General features: G+C 28.9%; 1 protein-coding gene across 2 annotated transcripts in view; it reads right to left on the bottom strand.

Moving 5' to 3' along the window:
* Window positions 1-575: 575 nt before the first annotated feature.
* The window catches only part of LOC129959077 (arrestin red cell-like), a 104,370-nt gene continuing 80,072 nt past the window's right edge, over window positions 576-24,873 (bottom strand). For both annotated transcript variants that reach the window (XM_056071874.1, XM_056071876.1), the window contains exons 11-13: window positions 23,243-23,329; window positions 16,428-16,577; window positions 576-8,754 (exon numbers count right to left, since the gene is read on the bottom strand). In XM_056071874.1, the coding sequence (XP_055927849.1) occupies window positions 8,670-8,754; window positions 16,428-16,577; window positions 23,243-23,329 (322 nt within the window). In that variant the 3' untranslated portion in view covers window positions 576-8,669. The remainder of the gene's footprint in view (window positions 8,755-16,427; window positions 16,578-23,242; window positions 23,330-24,873) is intronic.

Genomic DNA, 24,873 nt, shown 5'->3' with positions numbered 1-24,873 from the left:
GATTTCTTTTCCACAATCCAAGAAAACGAACTGAAATTAACTAAATCTTAAGATACAAAAATTACTTTTATTCGTTCATTTTAAATGCTTGTATATTTCTCGATAAATAAATGAAATATTTTAAATTACAAAAAAAGATAAATCAAATTTTATTTTTGCATTCAAAGCTTCAAACATAAGCAGGATAATTCTATTTCAATAAATAATTGAATAAGTAATGTATGCATAGTTAAATTAATAAAGTATAATTAAATAGGTAATAACAAATTTTATATCAGAATTTTACTATAAAATGCTTCCAATTTAAATACTTTAATACAGTAGTTCTTTCATAAATTTTTTAAGATAGCGATTTATTAACACTCAAAAAGTGTCATTATCTTCTTTTATTCTAAAAGAACAGATGAAAAATCCGATTTGTGAAAAGACTAGATCAGTTTATTAATAAGTAGAAAAATGAAATTACTCTTTGTTCAGAGCACAAATGCAGATAAATTTCAAGTTACTGCAAGAGAAAACATTTTACATTCTAATTTATAAAAAAAAAAACCTATAACATGAAAACATAAATTAAAATCCACAGATAATTTAACATCTTTTAAAAGGTTTTGATGATTTAAAAAAACCTGCAAAACTATTTCGGAACATTATACATAAGTATGAAAAATGTATAAACAATTTTTCTTAAAATAAAATTTTGTTTATGTTTTTAATTTGGGTATCTAAAGGCTTTTGTTCAATGGAGATGTAATTTTCTACAATCTTGATGTTATAAATAATATCACCAGTCTCTCTCTCTATATATATATATATTTATAGCACAAATGTGTAAACAATAGAGCTTAAAAAAAGATTAGTGAAATCATCTAGCAGACACTAGAAAAGCTCAATTTAAATACAGTCCATTTAAGAACTTTTATAATGGTTAATTATAAAAATTCGAGGAGAAAAGAAAACAATTTAAATTACTGAACAAAGTTCAATAAAATTCTTTCAAAGAACGATGTTATAAGAAGCAGAAATAACCCTTAAAGAATTCACATTAGTTGAAAATTTTACAGTTGCATATATTTTGTTTTAAAATGTACCATATAATTTATAACTGAAAAAATAGATGATATAGATAAGTGATAATACCCACGACGTAAGATCAATGGTTGTTTTCACATGGTAAAATTTATATGATATTTTTATTTGCAAATACAGTACCTATGGATAAAAATTTGTTTAAACATACAGTACATTTTGCATAATTTCATTTTTCTTCAACAGGAGTCACTTTTAAGCTATTCAAGGATATGGTGAATTCACAATGTTTGCGGTTCACAAATTGCCAAGCACGAAATTAAACAGATAATTTTATGTAATTCCTTACATATGTGCACTGTAATAACAATAAGATTATATTTAAAAGTAATTAATGGAATGATGCAAATTTTAAAAAGTAATTACTCTAGAATTGTTAAACAAAAGCCCTGAAAGAATTGTATTTTTAAATGTTAATTTTGCTCATTTGGAAAAAAGATAATGCAAAATGAAATATGAGAGTCATTACGAAAGTTTTACACAGTTGGAGAGACAAAATCAGTAAAAATATCAAACTAAAGAAAAATTACATAATATATGTAAACAGAGAACAGCAGACTAAAACAAATTTGACCACCATGGCTTTTTGTTGATTTAATAAAGATGCAATTCGTACAATTCTTCTTTCAACGTTAATACAAGAGGGTTATGATGATTTTTTGCAAGTACATTGAAAAAAATACAGATGCCTTTGCTAAAGACATAGAAACTAAAACACAATTTTCAAAATCAAATTAAACAAATATTAAAATTGTTAAAATTTGTGTCGAATAAATATGCAGTTTATAAAATTGTTACAAGTATAAGAATGGAAAATAGACTTTCTTTTGATGAGCAGATAAAAACTTAAATTATTAGTTTTTTAAATACTAATACTCTAAGGAATGGAAAATTATGAACTCCTTACATTATATTAAAGATCAAATAATTTATGATAGCAAATAAAATGATGCTATGACATGCATTATGTTCATAATAAAAGAAACAATAAGAACAATATTAAAAGATGAAATGCTCTAAGTAAATATTAAAAAACAGAACAGGTCCTGGAATGCATTCCCCCCATTAAATAATGTTATCTTTTTTGATCTTCGATTAAAGTTTGAGCAATTAATTAGAATATTTTCAACTACCTTTAACAATAAAAAAAAAAAATTCTAAATAAAACATTTAACATGAGTAGTTTTAAGCTTTTTTAAAATGATCTTGCATTGAAAAAACTGAGAGTAGCAAGCTCTGATATAAATGTGCGTGTAAATATGACCTTAGAATATTCTTCAAATGCACAAATTCAAGCATTAAAATCGGTACTAAAAACAAAAGGAAGTTCATACTGAAAAATATTAACTTTTGCACCTAAAATATGACAGCTGTTGCAAACATTCAAAGCAGTATCTGGAAAAGCTAAAAAAACACAACACAAATTAGAAGAGAATATTCACAAAACATTTGGAGGTCAGACTCCAAACTTTGAAAATTGTTTTATTTTTTTATTCCAAAAAACCATTACAGACTATTATTATTTTGAAAAAATCCTGAATACAGTAAACTAAAAATACTTAAAAATCAGAAAATAATCTCTGCACGAAGCACTAAATATTGTAAAGGACATAATATGAAAATGCTGCTCATTTATTAATTATTGACATAGAATTTAAAATCAAAATTTCTCACTTTACAACATTAAAGTGAGAAAAATTATAAATTTCATATTTTACTTAAAATAAAATGAAGATTCTTAAGGATATCAAACAATCAGTGAAATACAAAACAGTTTAACATTTATTGAAGTTGAACAAATATAAAATGTAAACGAAATTAATTCGGTGAAACATTATTAGTAATTAGGTTGAAAATTAACATTATAAATGACACTTATGCATCTCAAAGTACATTTTAAAGTCATTTTTTGATATTCTAATACGAATTCTTAGATAATTTTATTTTTCTGTGATAAATGAGCATTTAACATATGTTAGATTGAAATTAAGGCTAATCTTTCGTTATGACCATCAAAAAATTTTACATAACAGATAGTACCCTAAAGTTAACTCCATTTAAGACAAGGGGACATTTATCTAAAAAAAGTTAATATTACAAGCATCAAATAATTAATTCATACAGTATAGCCAAGCAGTAGTATGTATAGCAAATCTCATGTCATAAGTCATTACATTTTTAGAATTACCTAATTATCCTTTTTGGGACATCAAACCATGACATACTAATGAATAATTGTTACCAACATCAAAGGTTTTCTGAAGGCTTATATCAATGTTTAATTGCCACTCATTTGAAAATTTAATAAAACTGCGAACTAAAATTTGGCAGGTCACTGAAAAGTATAATATGGCACTAATGGGCAACTTATTTTAGAAAATGCTGTCAGAGAAATTTAATAGTTAACAAAAAGGTTTCCGTAAAAAAAGTTTTTTAAAAAATGAGGTAAATAAAAGAAGAAATTACAGATAAAAATGCATGATGAATATCTCCACTTCCAACTTCCCTGCATGCGTTTAACTGAAATACAAGTTTTATTTAATACATCAGTTGAAAATTATATTAACTCACCCAGAAAATATTCTTGAATGAGTGAATAAAGACGTAAATGAATAGAAATGGAAGACAATTACAATTCAAAACCCATTAATAGAAATTCGTATTGTAAAGGAATAGATTTAAAAAAATGTTGGATTATAACATGGAGGGATGGAAAATACGCATATAAATTCAAATTAGAGATGTAAAATGATTTTTTGGGAGCCAAGCGTATATATTTAAAGGGTTTCTCATATATATGAATAGCATCAAACACATGTAAAAATTGTGAACATGCATTCAAATGCATGTTTAGCTTATAAATATAATACAATCATAGAAAAGTTTGATTAATGAGAAAAATCTGATGGTAGATGAATTCACGAATCATGAAAGAACAAAAAATTACAATCTTCACTTCAAAGACATTGAGAGGATGATATCCTATTAATCATGGAAAAGGGCCAAATTGGACGTCTTTTCAGTTGCACTATTATGTGACATTAAAAAGAACATAGTTTTCCATTTAACATCAAAAAACTAAATCAAGATACTCGAAGATAATTTTAGAATAACTGACACTGAAGAGATATACTGGTGGCAAACTTAATACAGCGCTATACACCTTTTCTTATATGAAAGGAAGAAAGCAGTTTAATGAAAGGAAATACACATAAAACGAAACTTAATAAAAATAGCACCATAAAAAAACTTACAAGAACTTCATAAAATAGCAAACGTATTTGTTATCTACAGGATATGAATTGCAATTCTATGCATATAATTATCGCCATAAGTTTTCTGCAGTTATCATAAATTCTGCATGGTCAAGTTTTTAAATGCATTCTAAAACTTCTACAGGCGAATGATTTCTGAAGTAAATGAAATAAAGTTTACAGCTATATTTGACAAAACTAAAAATTCATAATCAGCAGTAGGCATTATTCGTCAACTAAGAAACTCCAAAGAAAATTCAAACAGCTCATTTGTAGCAACCGCTCAGTGTATAAATTTTCAGAATTTGAAAAATTTTCAAATTTTCGCTATATATGCTTATACAATTAGGTCAAATTTTACATGATATTAATTTTTAAATGCACATAAAAAAGACATGTCAAATACACTCCCTATTTCCATATATATTAAGCTTCTGAAAGCAAAGTTCTCATTCAGGGAAGGAATTATACAACCAGAAACAAATCCGTAAATCTTAAAATTTTCATTCATATACATAAGAAATTATGCATAAATTTTTAGACGGCTTACTTTTAAATGTTCTAATTTCCGAATCATTAATTGAACTATAATTTAAAATGCATAAAAAAACTACAATGGTATATAAAACGCTTATTTTTGGAAAATTAACAATTTGATCTTTCTGAATATGTACATAACTGAGAGAGGCGGGTAAGCATATAACACTGAACTTTAGAACATCTGAAAAAAATACACTTTCACATATACAAAGATACAAGAAACATCTACAGACCAGCCCATACAGAATATACCACACTGTACTATATTTGCCCTTAAGTGTCAAAGTTTCTTCATTTTTTTAATTCAAGGACAACAACTGGACTGGGAGCTAAATGGTAAATACCCTGTGAACCATATAAAATATTTTCCACAAGATTAGGGTAATTTTTCCAGCTAAAACTCTACAGCACCTGATTTAAAAAAAATTGACAAAAATACATTAAGATGAAACATTAGTGCCTTAGTAATTTGACAGCAATCTAATAGAAAAAGAAATTTGCACAAATCTCACATAAAATATAACAGGGGTGAGTAAGATAATTTTCCCTCGACTTTGTAGAATTCTTTCAAAAATTAAATTAAAGAAATGAAAAATCTAAAAAGATTTTTAAATCAAAACGTTTCCTTCACTTCAAGGCAAATCTTATAATATTAGTAACTTTAATATATATGAGAAATCTATTTTATAGGATTTGACAATTTTCAATAGAAACATAAGCGATTAAAAAATTAAGTGAATTAGATAGCTGCAAACAAATTCAAATTTGAAACCAATTCAGAAAAAGCAAATATATAAATTATATATAACAAAGTACAAAAATGATTTCGTTTTGAGAAAATTATTTATGCTATCAAGCTGCTGCAATATTTTTTAGATCGCAAGACAATAAGTAGCAATCATATCAACACCCCTGTTATGAAAGCATGTCACATCATTTTGTTTTCATTTGTAAGCATAGGAAAAAGACTAGTAACATTAAATAACTTTTTATATGAAGAATACAATGAAGGCTAATACAAGACAAGTTAAAACACACACATCAAAAAATGAAAGTCACATCCACATATACATCCACATAAGTGTATATAATGATACATATTATGTGTTATATCCAGATAGTCTTAAAAATTTATTAAATAGTTTGCAATTCCAATAGAAGCATTTTTTAAGTAATTGATAGAATCTATAACTAACTAATATCAAAATTCAGAAAGTACACATTATGTTATTAAGGGAACTCTGATTATTTTGATTCACTTGTTTGTTAGCATTACACATGAGGAAACATATCAAATTATGTTATATCTATAGGTTATAGAATTTTAACTCTGCTTTTAAGGAATGTTAATATCCTTATTTTCTTATGAACAGAATTGAAAACATGCACTAAGGTTAAGTTCATAAAAACTGAAAAATTAAAAAGAATGGGGAAAAAATAACCCAGTCATTACAATTTATGAAAGTATATGAGCGTTTTTCCCTTAACATTTTTAGCACTCGGATTAATGAAATGGGTCTCTAAAATCTCATTATAATTCTATAAGTTAAAACCATATTAATGCGCAAATTGGCTATAAATTACGAAATTTTATAATAAAATTATCTGACAAGGTATATAAAAAAAATTTTTTGGTAATAATATAACTCTTTGCTAAAATAAATATATTATCTTACTTCTTAAAAAGGCAATATCAAAATTTCAAAGTGATTATAAATCAAAGTTTACTTTTAACAATTTGTACAGAGAAATGAGCTCATAAAACTAAAAGGAATAAAACAAATTTCTCATTAGCAACATTTGGAAGTTATAAAATGAAATGGAATCGCAAAGTTTCACTCAAAGCCAAATATGACTAAATGGCTTTATTTGACTGTCTATACTTGTGAATAAATAAAAGAAACCAGTCGTCACAAAGAAAGGTATAAAGACTTGTTTCTGCAAGAATTATCAATCAAAAATTCCCTATCATATAAAAATGTTTTAGATAATTATTATAGATCATTATTTAAGTTTAACATACAGTCAATTGTTTCAATAATCTTTAAAACCTATTCATAATACGAATGATTATCATTAAGGAAACATTTTATGACACACTGAACGCAACTGTCAATTTTTAAATATGCCAAAACAGCAATACTCATTCAACAGTAGAGTAAATGAGAATAATCAAAGTCCCTTGCGCCTTTTCAAAAAGAACTCACAACACTTTTATTAATTTCACATCAGTTGAATTTTATTTCATAGAAATATATGCACATGTGTGCATGTATCATTGTGTGTATGTGTGTGTGTGTGTGTGTAAACAGGCAATACATTAATATTATACAAGTAAACAAGCAGTTGAGCTTCTGATTATTGACTTAAGTGATGAATTAAAATGCATCTTTCACACCAAACAAGTAAATCCAAACAATGTAAAAAGATCACCAGTGTTACAAGTGAAATTTAACCACATATAATAAAAACGGCTCATTAAATATTTTTGCCATACATATATTTATTGGGTCCATTTATTGCAATATGTACAAGGAAATAAGTCTTAGCACATATTTCTAAATATACTATAATCTGTGTTGATAATGATACAACATTCAGAGTTCCTACACATAATTATCACTTCATACAAAAAAATTACTACAGCACTGCTTTATATACATCATAAACAAAGAAATTTGTTCTTATGCTTTAACATTAATGAAAGGTCCTTTTCAGTTGGCCTGGGAAAATTCTTATTAATATGAGTGTCACTGTGGAATTTCCTCGAACACTGTAACTTTTGGGCTCCTCATAATTCATATAACAACTCAAACTTCTGTAAGTATAAGGGACAAATGTTAACATGGCAAGTTTTTTTAAGCGCCGAGTTTTTTTTTGGCTGAATATTTGCAATAAATCTATGCAATGACGAAACGAATTTCCTCAAAAAATAAACTTTAAATTATAGAATAACGCAGCTATTCAGATAAAAAAAATTATCCAGATATACACGCAGTTAAAAATTATATGATAGTAAATTATTTTTAGATTTGCTCCAACCTCAATTCAACAGTGACGAGAAAAGTACATATTAATACGAATTTAAAAGGAAAATTAACATTTCAGCAATGTACAATAAAATGGCAGCTTCCTATTTATCTCATATTTTAATTAAACAAACGTTAAAAAGTCGAAGGTGGATACATATAAATTGTAGAAGGAATAACACATTCAGAGGTATTTTGGAATCTTTAAAAAATATCACAATATACAGATCTATTATTAAAGATGTCAATAAATAATGTTTTCTTCCAGAGCATTTTTTTTCCCCTCAAAGACAACTGTTTGCAAATAAAATTTTAAAGAAAGCAAATAATTAAACATTGTTTACATAGCGTAATACTAACTTATAATGTTAACTTGAATGTTTCGAAAATAATTTATACAACTTTTAAACAAACTCGAGGGAAATCATAATAATCAGTGCTCAACTGCCACATTAAACTTTTGATGACTCAGCATTGAACATTCTCTGCAATACAAAGGATGAAAACTCATAAAACAACATAATATACAAATATGCATACCAAGTGCTTACACATAGACAGGCAGAAACACCATCTGTCTAAACCATATACATATGCACATACATTTATAAATATACTTCCATATATATGTATGTATATACATGCCAGTGCTTGCATATGTACATGGTAATGTATACACACTCCAAATCTCACATACATTAATGCATAATTAAAAATGCAAACACAGGACACATTAAATAAATATTGTGCCTCAAAAAGATTATGCATCAGTTTCTCCTCTCAAACGGAGTCTAGCAAAATCTTCAAATATAAGATCATCATCTCCATCATCCAAACCTGCTTCCCTAAAATCAATAAATAAAGTCACTATAAGATATGAGATTAACAACCAGATATGAACAAAAAAAATTTTAAATTCTAAAATCTGTTTAAATTCAATAATTATGCTTTTACCAAAAATTGTAGCACAATGTTAATCTACATTCAAAAATTTTAATCGAACACAAGGATTTGTGGTATAAAAGAACTTTTTCATTAATTCCATAAAAAATAAAATATTAAGTAATCACTTCGATTTTTTAAATTTAAAACATAAAATTAACATAATAATATTAAACGTCGCTTTTAAGGATGCTAGTGTAGCAAAATTTTTAACAGTCGCTAGCAAAAAAAAAAAAAAAAAAAAGTTTAGAACGATATTTTCCATAACTACTAGGAATTGATTCTTTACCATCGTCACCAATAGATTTGACAAGAACAAAGTAATCATCGATACAGCTTACTTTTTTTTCTCTAACAAGTGTTTCACTGCAACCATTTCAACATCATGACTAATTATATAATAACATTTCATAATCATATATATATAACTCATGATATTAGACTAAAATTTTTTTGTGTGTGTGAAACAAACTTTTTGAGAATTAAGAGAATTTGTTAAACGTTGCTTTCAATCAGCCTCATTAACTATCAAAGATATCTCATCAACTATTATATGAGATATCCCCGAGAAGCAGTTGAGATTACATCCTCAATCCATTAGTAACTTTTTAAATATTTTGCTATTTCCATAATCTTGTATCTAAAGTTTTCGAATTGCAACAAAATTTTCATGCTTATGTGAAAAATATTATAAAATGTATTCATAAAGATAATTTATTTTCTAATGCTGTTGCCTATAATCTTATTAAATACAGCCTCCTCCAGGGAACATCTTAGATGTGCAAATGAGAAACTTCCAGTAAGGCGGTTGGTTCTCGCCGTCTTGGTGGGTACAGAAAAGGTGCGAGATTGGTTAACCACTACTTATGCTGTACCTACTTTTGGTTTCTACTACATACAAAACGAGATTCTAAAACGAAATTGAATTGCAAATCAAGAAAGCTTCTATAAATTTATGAAGGTAAATGATCAAAAAGAATGTCAAATTCTTACGCAAAGAAAAATATATGTTTAACTAGTAGCTAATACTTGATTTAAAGAAAACTGAATACTATGAAACAATGTAGAACACAATTTTTTTGTGAAAGCAATTTTTTCTAGAACATTTAATTCTATGATATAATTTAATATTATATTTTATGTTAAATCAATATTTATTTTTAAGCAACTGTATACTGGGCCATAATAATATACACGCATGTTCAATATCGTTTTTGTGGTAATTTCAAAGCAATTTCATTTCGTTCTTTCTTTGAATTATAAGTCCCGTAAATTCGGAATTTATTCAGATGAAATAGAAGTATTGTTTAAATTTTGGAACATTATTCCAACAAAATTCCTAAATAATTACTTTTTGTAAATATTATATTATGTTGTATTATTATACTTTACATATGATGCTTTATAATGTTTAAAAACGCCCGATCTAATAATTAAAAAATAATTTAAATTGATTTGAAAATGTTATTTTTTAAAAATTTGTATTAAATTACTTTGAAATTTACATGATGAATGTAAATTTATAAGCAAGATATTAAAACCAACTCTTCAGAAAGCAGTTCATATTTAAAAGGTTTATTTCAGTATGTAGAAATTTGTTACACAAAACTATTTATATGTTATTAAATAAAATGAATTAAAAAATATGTAGTTTTTAAGTTAGGGAAGGGAAAAGAGGGCACCCAAAACTTGCCTTACCTAAAGGCCCCTTAAAAAAAAGAAAGATTAATTCTACCCTCAGCCAGTGCCATATTAAGCTTTCTTCTTAAGTAAGTGTTACATAACACTTACTTCAGAAACTGGTTTTAAACCAGCTGTGATTTAGTATTTAGAATAATTCCTCATCTCTCAATCTAGCAGTGTTCCAAAAAGAATACTTTTTTCTTCTTTTTACTTCTTTTACTAATGAATGAATCATATTTCAAGAATTATAAACTTATCTTTCATTTTTTTTAAATATTTTTTTCTTTAAATACTTTCATGTAATTTGTAAAAATACATAAAATTACTGGAGTACTTTTCATGTACATTTTTTTAACATTAATTGTATAGGAGTGATTTGTTATTGTTGCCGATGTTAAAAATAATGATCGACTCGAGAAAAAAATTGCTTGGTAAGAAATAGTTTGTATTTTTTTGTAAACACCTTTTTCATGTGCTTCTTGCTTTTATATAAACAGTTATTGCACCAAATCCTTTTCTATCATCTCTACTAATAAAAAAAAAAGATAAAAGTGTGTCTGTGTAATGACGCTCTACTTGGCCAAATAGTTTGACTTAGAGAGACTAAACTTGGCAAAAATATACTTTGGAGCGTGGGAATGTAATGTGCACCTCAGGACGATTTTTAAAAAATCTCATTAGAATTTTAATTAATTAAAAATTAAGCATAATTTCGGCGTTTTCCAGCAATTACTTTCGAAAATATTGCGCAAAAATGAATTCTACACCATTTAAAAATTAAAAACATCTTTTTAATGATACCAATTTAAGAGTCTTGCGAATTTTCCGTGAATTTTGGCAATTAAAAAAAACATTTTTCCCCACTTCTAATGTCGAAGTATAGGACATTAGAAGGACTGTATAGTATAGTTCTGAAATTCAAATCGTTTTCATCGTTTCATCAAATATCCATCCAAAGTGGCCAGCACTTCTGTTTGATTTTCCCTGACTTTTACCTGTTATTTAAAGTTTTTCTGAGAAAAAAAAAATCCTTCACTTTTTTCGGAAGTATTCAAAATCTTCAGAATAATATTGTTTTATTTTTCTCTTATGTATTAAAGTGCATTTTTAATAGTGTGTCAAAAATAGCGTTCTATTTTATCTTATGAAAATCAATGAAGAATAAAAAATTGCGTTTAGAAAACAAGGCAAAAATTCATTTTTTATCATTAGGTCTTAGATAAGCATAATTTTTGTAGACATACAAATCAACTTATACAAAATACTAGAAGACGTGAGCTTGTCCGGATGGGTTTTTCTGAGAACTGACAATCCAAATTTATTCATGAAAGATGCAATATAAAATCACATGCATACTAACAAAATATATTTAAAAATAAAATCTATTTTCTTTTAGAGTAATCTTCTTTATTTAAACTGTTTACTAACACCCAAATTAAGACTGAATAATATTACCATATAATGATAACAGAAAGTTATCATTTACTAACATTAAATATAAAAACAGCCGTAAGAAAATATTGGCAATAATAGTATGCACTTTTACATTAAAAGTAGGTGGTATAGCATTAAAATAAATTATTCAGCGATAGCAAAATCCAATAACTTTTAGCTTGCTAAACACAATAAAAAATCACCTGCACATGGGCAGAATAATTAACCAATTTATATTATACAAAGAAAAGTAGAAATTTCGTTCTTATCACTAAATTTTTTATTGCATAAAAAATTGTTCCCATTAGAATGTTAAAAAAGATGGAATGAATGAATTCTATAAATTTTTATCAGTTTCATATACAGTAGACTCCCGATTATCCGCGGTGCGGATTATCCGCGCCTGCCGCACAAAGTTTTTTTTTTTTTTTCTTTTTTGACTGATTTTTTCAAAAGGGTGCAGTTTTACAGTTATGCTTTTGTAATTACATAATACATTACAGTATTAAAACAGTACATATGTATTAATTTTTCTGTGTATCCTTGACGCCTCTCGTAAATACAAAGCACTTTTCTGTTTTCATTAACAAAATGGATTTTAAGTTAGTTTTGAGTGATATACTAAAATATGAAGCGTTAGTTAAACATTTTCTGCTATTTATTTTACGTTTTATTGTACATAAAACGATTTTTCAAAGTTGGAATGACTGTTTTCTTTTTTGCTATACTCGTTTTTAGCTTTTTTCGGATTATTCGCGATTTTTGTTATCCGCGGCGGTCGCGCCACCCAATTCCGCGGATAATCGGGAGTGTACTGTACTCTCTATTTTCAGATAAGGAAAACCTCCGCGCTATTGCCCATGCGCCAGAAGGAATTGATTTTACCTTAACTGAAATGAGATGAAAGATGGAAGAGGATATTGATATTTTATTTAACAGTGTAGTAAATTTTGATTATCAATGGAAATAAGAAAGAGTAATAACCGCAGATAAATAATAAAAAATGAAATAGCCAAACTAAGATCAAATATACGTTTCGAACTAAAGCAGTGCGGATCAAAATGACAAGGAAAGAAAAAATGCAGAAAACGCGTCTGATGGAACAAGGCAAGGTCAAAAACAAAGGAATATGAAAACGCGCTACTATTATTTATTCATCCAAAAGGGAGAGTCTTGGGTTTCTGAAACGACCCTTATATTAAATCGTGTAAGAAAAATGTAGTATATTTCTTTTTTATATATTATTTTGAGAAATATCGAAGAAATATATTTCAGTTTAATGTGTTTAGTATTATATTATTCAGAAGAGTTTTACTTATTGTAGGAAGCTTCTTAAAGATACGCAGAAAAAAAAAAGGGGGGGGGGAAGTACTCAGAAAAATAAAGCATATGCAAACAAACAAACAAAATGCTTAAGGAAAATATAAGCAATATGCCTGATACTTTCTTATTCAATAAAAAGTTCGTCGAGAAATGGAAAAATAATTTAATTTTAGTTTAACATTTTATTTACAATAAATTAATCATAGATTCTGATATTGCGCAATATTTTAAATGCAGTTTAAAATAACTTTGAATATTATCAGCAAACACTAGCTGGAAAACTATCAGTGAAATTTATACTTTCACAACCCGTAGTAAGATTGACGTATGAAGAAGAAACTAGCTGGATCGGCCTTCAGAAACTTACTCACACAGATTAAATTTGATAGAAATCTACTATTTCGTGGAAAGACCACGCGCAAAATTTCATTCATTTAGCTTAAAGCACATTTGAGGTAACAATGTTCACAGATAAACCGATAAAATTCCAAAAATATGTTTTTCAGGCTCAGGGAGGTCATGAAGGTGTTTTTCGAACTTGGGAATGATAATTCGTCAAAATCTCGAGATTATATATTATATATATATATATATATATATATATATATATATATATATATTGCGCTAACAATACTTTTTCTTTGTATACTTCAAAACAAAAGTTTACTTTGTGTACTTTTGAAAAAAATTTAAAAAAATGTTTAAACTATAATAGGTTTATTAAAGCCGAAGATCATAGCATTATTATGAGCTGGGCCTTAATTACACTACCTTTTTGATACAATGCACAAGCAAAACTATTTTCGTTAATTACGCCGTTATTATACGTCTCGCAACTTGAAGTTCCGAAAAAAAAAAGTTTCGGGGAAATGATTATCTAAACAATAAATTACTCATGGTGTTTAATTTTCTTTCTTCTCTCCACTGCAAATCCGAATGTTAATATAACCAACTTTATTATTTTAAAATTATTTTGACTAACAGCATGAGTGCTAATTCAAGTCTCAATCGAGATTCGATCTAAAACTAATGAATCAACAAATTGTAATATAACGGGATTATCAGGCATGAGGCGATTAGTACTGATTAAAGTCATAATAAAAAATGCACAACACTATTCCACTGACATCAACCTTTCTTTTACATTTTCTCCAACAAATCAGTCTGCTTTTCTCCCAAGTTCAAATTTATTCTTTTCTGGTTTTTTTTTTTTTTTTTTTTTTTGTTCTTTTGGTTTCTTATCTATGTCCAAAAATATTGAACTATCAGAAATAATGATCACCATCTTCATGTAAGGGATTAAAAACTTACAAATTTGAAATCGAAATAACTAACAAATGAAGGAAATTGTAAAGATAGCGAAAATAAAATGGTTATCTTACGGAAAGCAAATAATCTTTTTCTCATACGATCAAAACTGCGATCGAATTGCATCATTTCATTCCAGATAATTTTTGACTGGATCAGAGAAAAGAGAGCGGGGAGAGAGAAAGAAAAAAGAATACGAAGTTTCGAATTCCTTCCAACACTGAACTCTAATCCCAAAGTGCGACCAAACCGCGAACTTTTCTCCTTGCATCACTTGGATTCTGAAAGGCTATAGACAAGATTAGGCAACATCCTATCAATTTGAAATGTTTTCCGCTTCAAAATTTTTGTTAGCGTGCAGTTTTTGTTTGTGTGTGCACTTCAATGAAAATGCTAGAAAACAATCAAAATGTAAAAATGAAATGTGCGAAAATGGGGGGGAAAGCAACAGTAAATTAAAAATAAGACAGGAAATGAAACAATAAGTAAGAGAAATGAAACTGGGGCTGTTCAACAAGCAATCAATGTAGACACATAAATCGCCAACTAAATTGCGATTTGTCTGAAGACCAAAAGCAGTCCTTTCTCCTTTTGAATTTATAGGCGTTAGGGCTACAATCAGACTAGACTCAGCTTGGAGTGTGGCCAACTGAAGCCCCACTCCCTTTTTTCACTCCTATTCAAAGTGCATCTTAATTCTCCCTTTTTTGCCCCCCTTCTCTCTTTGGGTCTCCACCCCCACCTCCTTTTTTTTAAGTTTAGATTTCTGTTCTTACTGCTTCAATGGAAACAGAACTGGTTTATTGAATACTTAAATTTTTCAATAGAGACCACTCTTCGAAAAAAAAAGCATATGGGAAATTTTCAAAAACATTATTTATATTGAAATCTTTATGAGGAATACATTATTACATGTAAAACACAATGAACGTTGTAGATCATTTAAAGCACATATTATCAAATATTCATTTTTGGATGAGCATTATCAAGCTGAGTGGGCAAAGAAATCTAAGGGAGGTGGACTGATAATTTTATCAGTTGAATCAACACTTCAACATTCACATAATTTCTTGATGATAAAATATAAAGAAATTGTATTATATATTGGGAATTTAATATGTTAGAAATGCAACAAACTTCATACCTAGCTTTGTAATTAAACAATTTAGATTATTTCGAGGCAAAGTTGCATTTTTAATTGCAATCTCTTGATAAATATTTTTTACAGCACTGCTAATTTTTGAAGTGACGAGAAAAACTGGTAATATTATTTCTAGCTGTTCAGTCTGTCGCAGATACTTTTGACAAATGTCATGGCAATCCTGTTTGCTCCCCTCATCCAGTCCCTCCTTCTCTAAACTATATAAAAAGAAGAAATTGATGAATCGCAACATTCCCGAATCAATATGCTTTTTCTGTTGGTGGAATTTTCCAATCTATACACAAATTGATTTCCTTTACTCTAAAAATAATGCATGTATATTTTGCATATTTTTCAAAGACCAAATGAAAAATCAAGTCGTTTTTTTAAGGTTCAAGTACAATAAATTCAAAGAATTTCCAAGGACTGTAGAACTTCGCTGATGCGCAAATATTGAGTTTGAAAAACATAGTATTAAAGGTAATATTAAAAGAAACCTTTTCTTCAAAATTTTACAGAACATCAATGGCTAATTTAATTCTGTTTATTTCAAATTTGAAGTAATACAAAATGAATGACAATCTTTTTCAACAATATAACAAATTTTAAACAATTAAGAACTAATTTCCTCAGAGAAACGTTAACAAATCTTACAATAAAATATTTAAAGTTATTTCAAGTACTTACGTATCAAGACGAATAAGATCAGTATCAATTCCTTGATTTTCACTATCTCCTGCATTGGTTATAGCACCGGCATTTCTAGCTGGTAGTGGAGGAGGATCATCTGCTGGCTTAGGATGCATCAGAATAAATGGCAATTCTGCAACTAAATCACTAAACCCAGCAAAAAAAAAAGAAAAAAGAAAAAAAAAAGGCATTTTTTATTATTTTAAAAACATTTTGAGTATAGTTTAATTATTTATATAAATACTGAAAATATGCATATCAGTACACTCTTGCATCTAAATATATTTAAGATTGAAATTAATATGGTTCAGATTATTTATGACTATTAAACCAAATCATTTAATCAAAGTACAGGCATAGGAAAAAAAAAATCCTAGAATGAATTCATAAAAATTAATAAACTATTAGACAAAAATTTATATTACATATATTCCAAGTTAAAAAAAAAACTGCATTAGATGTTCCCGTATTTTAAATATGTAACATTTACTGGAATCATTTTACAAATTGTATTTTTGAAAATAATTAAAATAACAACAAGACATGTGAAAAGTAACCCTTATATTAAGCTGCTGCTGCTTTCTGTGATTATAAATAAATGATAACATGTACAAATAAAGAGAGGAGACACATACCCAAAACAAAAAGATTCAATTATAGGGGAAATAATGTCAGTCTCTATAAACTATACACCTATCCAATGCGAGAGTTCTCCCTCATCCTTTATCATATACCAAATAAAGATATTACTTACTCTGTAGAGGCTTTTATAACAATTAATACTACAATAAGTACATCTAGCTACAGGTAAAAAAGATTTTTTTATGAGATATTATATGCTTTTTTAAATTAGAAAATAGAAATAAGCATAGCAAAATGAAACAATGCTACCATGAAGCTTAAACAAAAGCAAGCCAGAAAGCATGAAAAATGTATTTTCGATTAATTACTCAAAACCATTCATTCCCATTCTTCTGGAAAGATGCCAAATGGGGTCACATAATGCGGGACTGCTTTAGTTTTGAACTGCCATTCATTTAGCTTATTGAATTATCAACAAAGACAGATATAATATCATTTTATGTTTCAAAAAAAAATAATAACAATAATAAATAAAAAAGAAGATCAGATATGAGATTTAACAAAATCACAAATCTGAATTCTTTGAAATTACAAGAAAGTTCCTTCTCCTAAATAAAACATACTATCCCAATATCTATGCATAAACCTCAGAAAATACATACGATATTTTTAATTTGAATGTTTAAGTTGCAATTCCCTGCCATCACCAATTCTTTCACACACACATTTTCTGCATTATTTTACGAAAAAATTAATTTCTATGAGGTATTTCAAAATTCTATGGTCACATCATGTCTTGGTAAGGCGGAAAGCATAAAGAATCATATATTCACACAGAAAAGCAGAAGAGGAAAAAGATGGCAGAGCATCACGCATTTGTATTTTTTACATCTACTGAAAATTAATTGTGGCATGTTCCCCCAAGTGAATATAAATCATATGAAGGCTTTCTACTTCTCAACGTACTAAGGAGTTTTAAGACACTTTGCTTTATTATTATAGACTCTATAATCAGTTGTAATACATTTCAAGTTTTTCCATCGAAGGTCCTTTTTATTAATGGCATTTTCAACTCCCTTAAAGAATATCGTTCCCAGTAGTCGTGCCGTGTATACTATCAATATCAAGAAGTTCTTTATACACTTCACAGCTTTTATCTATTTCTTGAATAAAAATCAACACAGGAGCAGTATCTATCTATTGAATCATTTAAGGCCAAAGAAAACCACTCAAGATGCCCATTTTCGTTAGACAGTTGAGATGATACATTTTCTGCAATGTCTTGTACCCTCGGAGCTACGGTGTTTGCTGATAAACTGACAGTTTTAAATAAATTTACTTTTTCAGGGCACATTACTTCGGCTACTGCAATTACGCATTCTTTGATCCTTTCTCCACCGGTGAATGATTTTCCAAGTTTTGTGATTTCAAGAGCCAAACAAAAGTTGGCACGAGTTGCAACCTCTTGTACAGTATTGACTTTTGCTAACAAAGTTTGCTGCGAATTCAATTCGCGCTTCAAAGATTCAGATTTTTATATCCGTAAATTTCATGTATATTTTGAAAATGTTTCGTTTCATAATGACGTTTAATGTTATATTCCTTGAGAATAGCTATGGTTTCTCTGCAAATCAAATATAGCGCCATATTACTGGACTCAATCACAAAATATTAATAGCTCCTTTGATCTTTGAATGTTCTGCATTCACTGTCTATTTTTCGATTCTTCTCCATGCTAGTAGATTACGCACAAAATCTTTTCACATACAAAACACACACTTTTAAATGGGGGTTACGCATTATTTTATTTCACAACAGATAGTTTAATTTCCTTTGCTTTCCCAAGGCAGACTGACTCGTGGTTAATTGAAGTATAACAGGAGCACCCGCCTTGCATAGTAAGGTTACCTCCAAAGTCCTGGTGCTCTTCAAGGTTTGGCATTGTAACTGCCCTGCATTAGAGAGTGGAATGAGCGAAGTAGGGATCCTGGGAGGAGCAGGAGGCCTGGGTAAGGGTGAGATATTTTCAGCCAATAGGGTTTCGTCCTTCCAGGTGGAGAGGATGGAAGTGCAGTGAATCTCGAGAGATTGTAGCAGTTTGTAGATTAAGGTTTTTTTTTTTTTTTTTTTTTTTTTTTTTTTTGCTGCAGACAAACTATTGTTAGTTGCTGGAGAAATCAAACTGCTTGCTTTGGCGTGTGGGTGCAGCGAAAAATTAGAAAGCGGGGCACTTGTTTTTAGATATGTAAGTTCGTTGAATGGACAACACATTTCTTTTAATTTTAGGATCAGGAGTGTATTTACTAATTATTAAGAGGGCTTCGTTATCATTTTTGTCCAGGTTATTGAAAAAGTTAGTGGGGAGTCTTTTTAATGGCATCTATAAAAGTATTATAACGCTGTGCTTTGCACAGGACCGCAGTTCTCATGAATCGTTGTGCTTTACATATGTGTCTTAAAATTTGGTTATGCTGTTGTACGATTTTGATATTGTATTTGGCGGCATGACTCCAGATAGGACATGCATATGAGGGTAATGGATGCCCTATAGTCATGACCTATGCAATTTTGAGTTTCGGCCGAATAAGGGGGGAAATTTATGCGACTGCGCTCTTAACTTTTCCTTAATGTAAATAAAGTGTTTTCTCCAAGTTAATTTCCAATCTAAGATTATGCCCAAATATTTTGCTTCCTGAGACCACAGCGTGAGGTTATTTTTTAAAGTAAGTTTGGGGAAAGTCAGCTGCTTATGGGCCTTGTGATACATTACAGCTTCGGTTTAGGAGGCATAGATTTTTATTTTTCATTTCTGAAACCAATCCTCCGGTTTGTGCAGATGTTTATTTAGCGCGAAATGTACCTCTTTTGGTTTTGGCCAGTATTGCTGTGTCATCTGCAAACAAACATAACAGTGTTAAATTGCTTGGCCATATCATTTGTATCAAAAAAGAATAGCAGAGGTCCCAAGTTGGATCACTTTGTTACTCTTACCTTAATATTTTTGGTGTCTGAGAGTTCGTGAGACCCTGACTTGAACCTGACCCTTTTCGTGAGACCCTGACTTTAAAGGAACAATCGGTGAGAAAAGAATCGATTATTTGGATCAGATAACCTGGAATTTGATACTCAATCAACTTAAAAATGAGACCACTTATCTATACTCGAGCAAATGCTTTCTGAATGTTAAGGAAAACAACTCCAGTTTTTTTTTTTATTAGCAAATCCTTCCGTGATGTATTCAACTACCTTGACGAGTTGATGCGTCCTTGTGAGGTTTGGTCGAAACCCAAATTGTTCAGAACATAGAATGTTGTTATCTACTAGGTGTTTCTTAAGTCGTTTTAATATTACACTTTCTGCAATTTTGCTTAAGGAAGAAAGTGGTGATATTGGCCTGTAGCTAGAAAGTTTTGTGGGGGTCATTTCCCGACTTCAAAATAGGGACCACCATTGCTGTCTTCCATCGCGTTGGGAAGTCAGCAACTTCCAAGAATTTTTGTATTAGCAGGATTCGTGATATTATCACATGATGGTGTTTTAATCTTTTTGAGTTTTTTGGTGGCGCCATATGTGTGTTATGAAGGTTGTTAGTAGCTTCGTCGACCTTAGAGCTTATTCGCGGTCGCGCCGCTAGCCTGTTTATACTTGCTTTCGAATGTACTATGAGCTGATAGAGGGTTCTATCAGCACCTATTTCTTCGTTTGAAACCAGATGTTAAGTCGTACTCTAGAGATTATAAATAATGACAGGAAAAGTAAAACGGTTTTGGCCCTCGGAATATATTGGAGTAATCAATATGGCAAGAAGGCTGGAAAGTTTGTAGACCCCCTGTTATAGAGAAGAATGCTAAGTGATGCGAAGAAAGCAAGAAGCAGCTCAATATATTCTAGATGCTTATAAAATTTGATATCTTAAAAATTAATGTGCGCCACACACATTGGATCTACTGTATTTTTTACAAAGACATATTATAAAAGCAAGGATGATTGCTTCATATACAGGAAGGCAAAAGCATATTGGCCCCTATCATAATACCTACGCATAAATCTTGAAATATACATGTGATGTATAATACTTTGATGCATAAATAGCAATTGCATGCCACAAAATTAATATTAAGGCTTTTACTGCAATAAATCTGAGTCTGGTAGCAAAAATGATTCAAATGGAAAATCAAAAGGCTTAATTTTTAATTAATTTGGAGTTTGATTTAATTTTATTACAAAATTCATCTTTAGAGAAAGAGGATGAGTTTTCAAAACCCTTTCAAATTAATCACATAACTTAAGATAAATTTTGAGAATAAGTATACATGGACATGCATCATCCTTCACTGATGAATTTTCCATCAATCATTCAATAAAAACATTTTTCGGTTATAATAGCGCCTTCTAACATGTATTTCAAAAATATTCTTATGTCTTTAAGATAAACTTCAATAATTTACAATACAGTCTTGCATTCAATACGAATGCATCTTTCCCTAAGAGAATAATTGAAACATTCAGATGATAAATCTTGAACTATACAAAACAAACTTTGCATAATAATTCTAATTTATAGCTTTAAGAATTCTATATTAAATAATTTCTACGTAGCTTTCTTTTAATAACAATAATTTACTACCTTAAAATGACACTTTCACTTTACTTGACATAAGTTACTTATTACTTTGCAAGCAGATTCATAATTAAACAATTTTTCATATATTCAAAAAGTAATGGGACCGTTGTCTTTCCGTAAAGACTAAAACACATAGAATAAAGACACTTGACAAATATTGATCCTGATTATCATAAGTATGTACAAGAAGTTATAAGGTCATAGTTACTGCATCTTCTGTACAACAGAGCTTTGTACAATACATTGAACACTGACGTGCGCATTCTGTTCCCATTGCATTTGTTAAAGAAAGCTGATCACAGAAACTGCATCAAATTTTGCCAAAAACTTGGTGATACTTGTGTTGAAACTTATGCAAAGTTGAAAGTAGTTTATGAAAAAAATTTTACGGCCCGCACACGAATTTGTAGAAAATTAGCTTTCAGCTGTGTCTGATGTCCTTGAATGTGTTAAAAATGAAGACATTTTTTTTTATAACCGAGTGTGATGGAGTATGAATTGTGAGTTTTATTGAGCGTTGTAGGAGATTAAATGCAATTTTAAATCTCCATTTTCTCTACCATAACAAATACAGCAACAAAATAGTGCACACGTGTTCGAAGTCCTACTACATAGAAAGTGTGAGTTACGGACTTTACTTTCAACGCATGCGTAGGATTCAAGGTCAATATCTATTTATATCTTTATTCTGCCTGTTTTAGCTTTGAGGGTAAGAGGCAACAACCCCGTTTCTATTTTTTTTTTAATCATGAAGCGTACACTACGGCAACCCACTCTCCTGTCCACTTGCGGCAGTCATACCCCTTTTCTGCCTTCCCTTCAGAGAAGGGAAGAGCAGAATGGTGGTGGATGGATTTAGTGGCTTTAACACCTAGTACTTTTAATTTCAATGCTATTCATAGTTTATAATTTTTAAACACTATACATTTTGAAATGCTATCAGTATTTCATAAAAGATGTAAAATTCTCAAAAGCATGATGTCAAACACATATATAATATTTAAAACATATATAGGATTTAAAATAGACCTAGTACAATATTACTAGTAGCCTAGAAATAGTTTCATAAAAGCATGGCAGATATGGTTATCTACAAATTTTAATGTATGTTTTCAATAGTATATCATTCGACTCTTTTTTGATCATTATGAGGTCATTTGATGATCGCGTTATCATTTTTTTTTTGTTGTTCAAAATTAAATAATTATTACCATTTTTACATATTTAGAGTAACTAACCTTTCATTTGGAAGTCATCAAAGTATCTATTTTTTTAAAAAGTTCACTGAATTTCACAATGACACGGGATTTCCTTATATCTTAAAACACTTTATTTTTATTTTACTCATTTTCTATTTGAAAATTTACACACTACACATCATTTATTTATTTCGGAATTATTTATAAATCTTCGAAAATTATTACTTATTATTTTTTCTGACCTTGTACTTTACACAAAATTAGCCATTTTCTGTTACGATGCTTCAATTCTCTTTCTTTTATAGTTTTTTTAACCGATTGCAAAGGGAATCATTATAGAAAGCAGTTGACTGGTTTATCATGATTAACTACTAGCTTTCAAGTATTATGATTATGCATTAACTTACCCTCCAAGTGGTCCAAGACATAACTTGACTTTGACCTTGTACTGAACAATTATACCTAGATTTTCCTTCTGTGTTGCATCAGAAATTCTAAAGAAGAAAAGAAAAAAGCAATAAACAAAAATGGCACAAATATTTCTAAGAAAGGGGGAGAGAATACACGTTTTGTATACCACAAATTCTTTTAGGGAACAAAACAGATTAAAGAGGAATTTAGTTGCAACATGCAATTAAGAATGGTACACAGTATAAACATTTGAATTTTAACAAATATCTCCCATTAAATATAATCTTTGCTCTTTCTAATACAACAACTTATATATCTAAAAGTTTTTTTTTTCTTACAATAATAAATACTTGCGATTTGAAGTAAAAATTGTACAATAGCTTAATGGTTATCACAGGTTTTAAATCAACTTTGTTCGCAAATGTCTTTATTGAGCATACCCTATAAACTTTTTAGAAGGATGCTTAAAGTTTATATATATTATATATATAAAGTTATATATATAATAATTATAAAGTTATATATATTTTATATATATATAGCATACAATTATATGAGATGAAAATAGAAATGGATAGCAGTATTTCCCTCTTCTGCTTTGAGATTAAGACTTAAGGGATAGATCGAATAAACCAGGCTAAGCACGGGCAGCAAGGTGGCTATTCGGATTAACAAAACGACTGTTTCAAAAATTTGCACTAAACAAAAATAGATTCAATGTTAATTAAATTTAAAAAATGGTTAAGTTCAGGGAATCGTTTTATTTCATCTTAAAATATATGCAATATTTAGTGTGGTATGTGTTTCAAGATGAAATAAACAGATATTCACTCTAAAAGATTTGGATGCTAAATTGCATCGAACAGTGGGGTCATGAACGATTATTTTTCAATTATTTACAACTTAATTCAATTGTACTTCCTTGTCTTCTTATCAGCTCAAAATTTTCAAAAATTCAACATAATTTTGGATAAACAGGGTGCAAATATGATACACAATCTTATTTTATAACAATTTCATTAGCGATGCAAAAAGAAAAATTTTAAAAAAAATTATAAAAAATTAGTATTTTACTAATGATAAAATTTTTAAATAATCACATATGCACACACATTTTTCAAACAATTTCATTTAGCAAAACAAAAATGTGATTTTCAATAATAATAATAAGCATTCATCCACATTTTTAAAATTATTGCTAAGTTAGTTTTTCTAGGAAGGGTGGAGTTTATGCTTTGGGAAATAGTTCTATTTACATTTTTCTTTGGTGACTCATGAAAGGTCAGTTTGATCAGCAAGAGATTTGAATGAAGACAAAGGGCTTTAACTTCTTTAACTTTGTAGCAAATAAGAATTTGAATCATTTATATTACAAGTGCTGAAAAGGAGTTACTAACAAGAAGAGAAAGGTCCATGAAAGATAAAGAAATTTGGCAAGCTGCGCAGAATTGATACATTTTCTCCCAAATCTTTACAATTTGCCAATTTATATGCTTATGAATTTTCCGACCCATACACTTCATATATAGCTTTGTTTAAAGAAAATGAATTATATTTTTCAAAGAAACCTTTGTCTTAACATCACCCTGTGGAGGTTTGCCCATTAGAACTGCAGTGCCCCTCCTGA

Source organism: Argiope bruennichi, chromosome X1 (assembly GCF_947563725.1).
Source record: "Argiope bruennichi chromosome X1, qqArgBrue1.1, whole genome shotgun sequence".
Classification (NCBI taxonomy): domain Eukaryota; kingdom Metazoa; phylum Arthropoda; class Arachnida; order Araneae; family Araneidae; genus Argiope; species Argiope bruennichi.
This window is presented reverse-complemented; position numbering and strand designations above follow the sequence as displayed.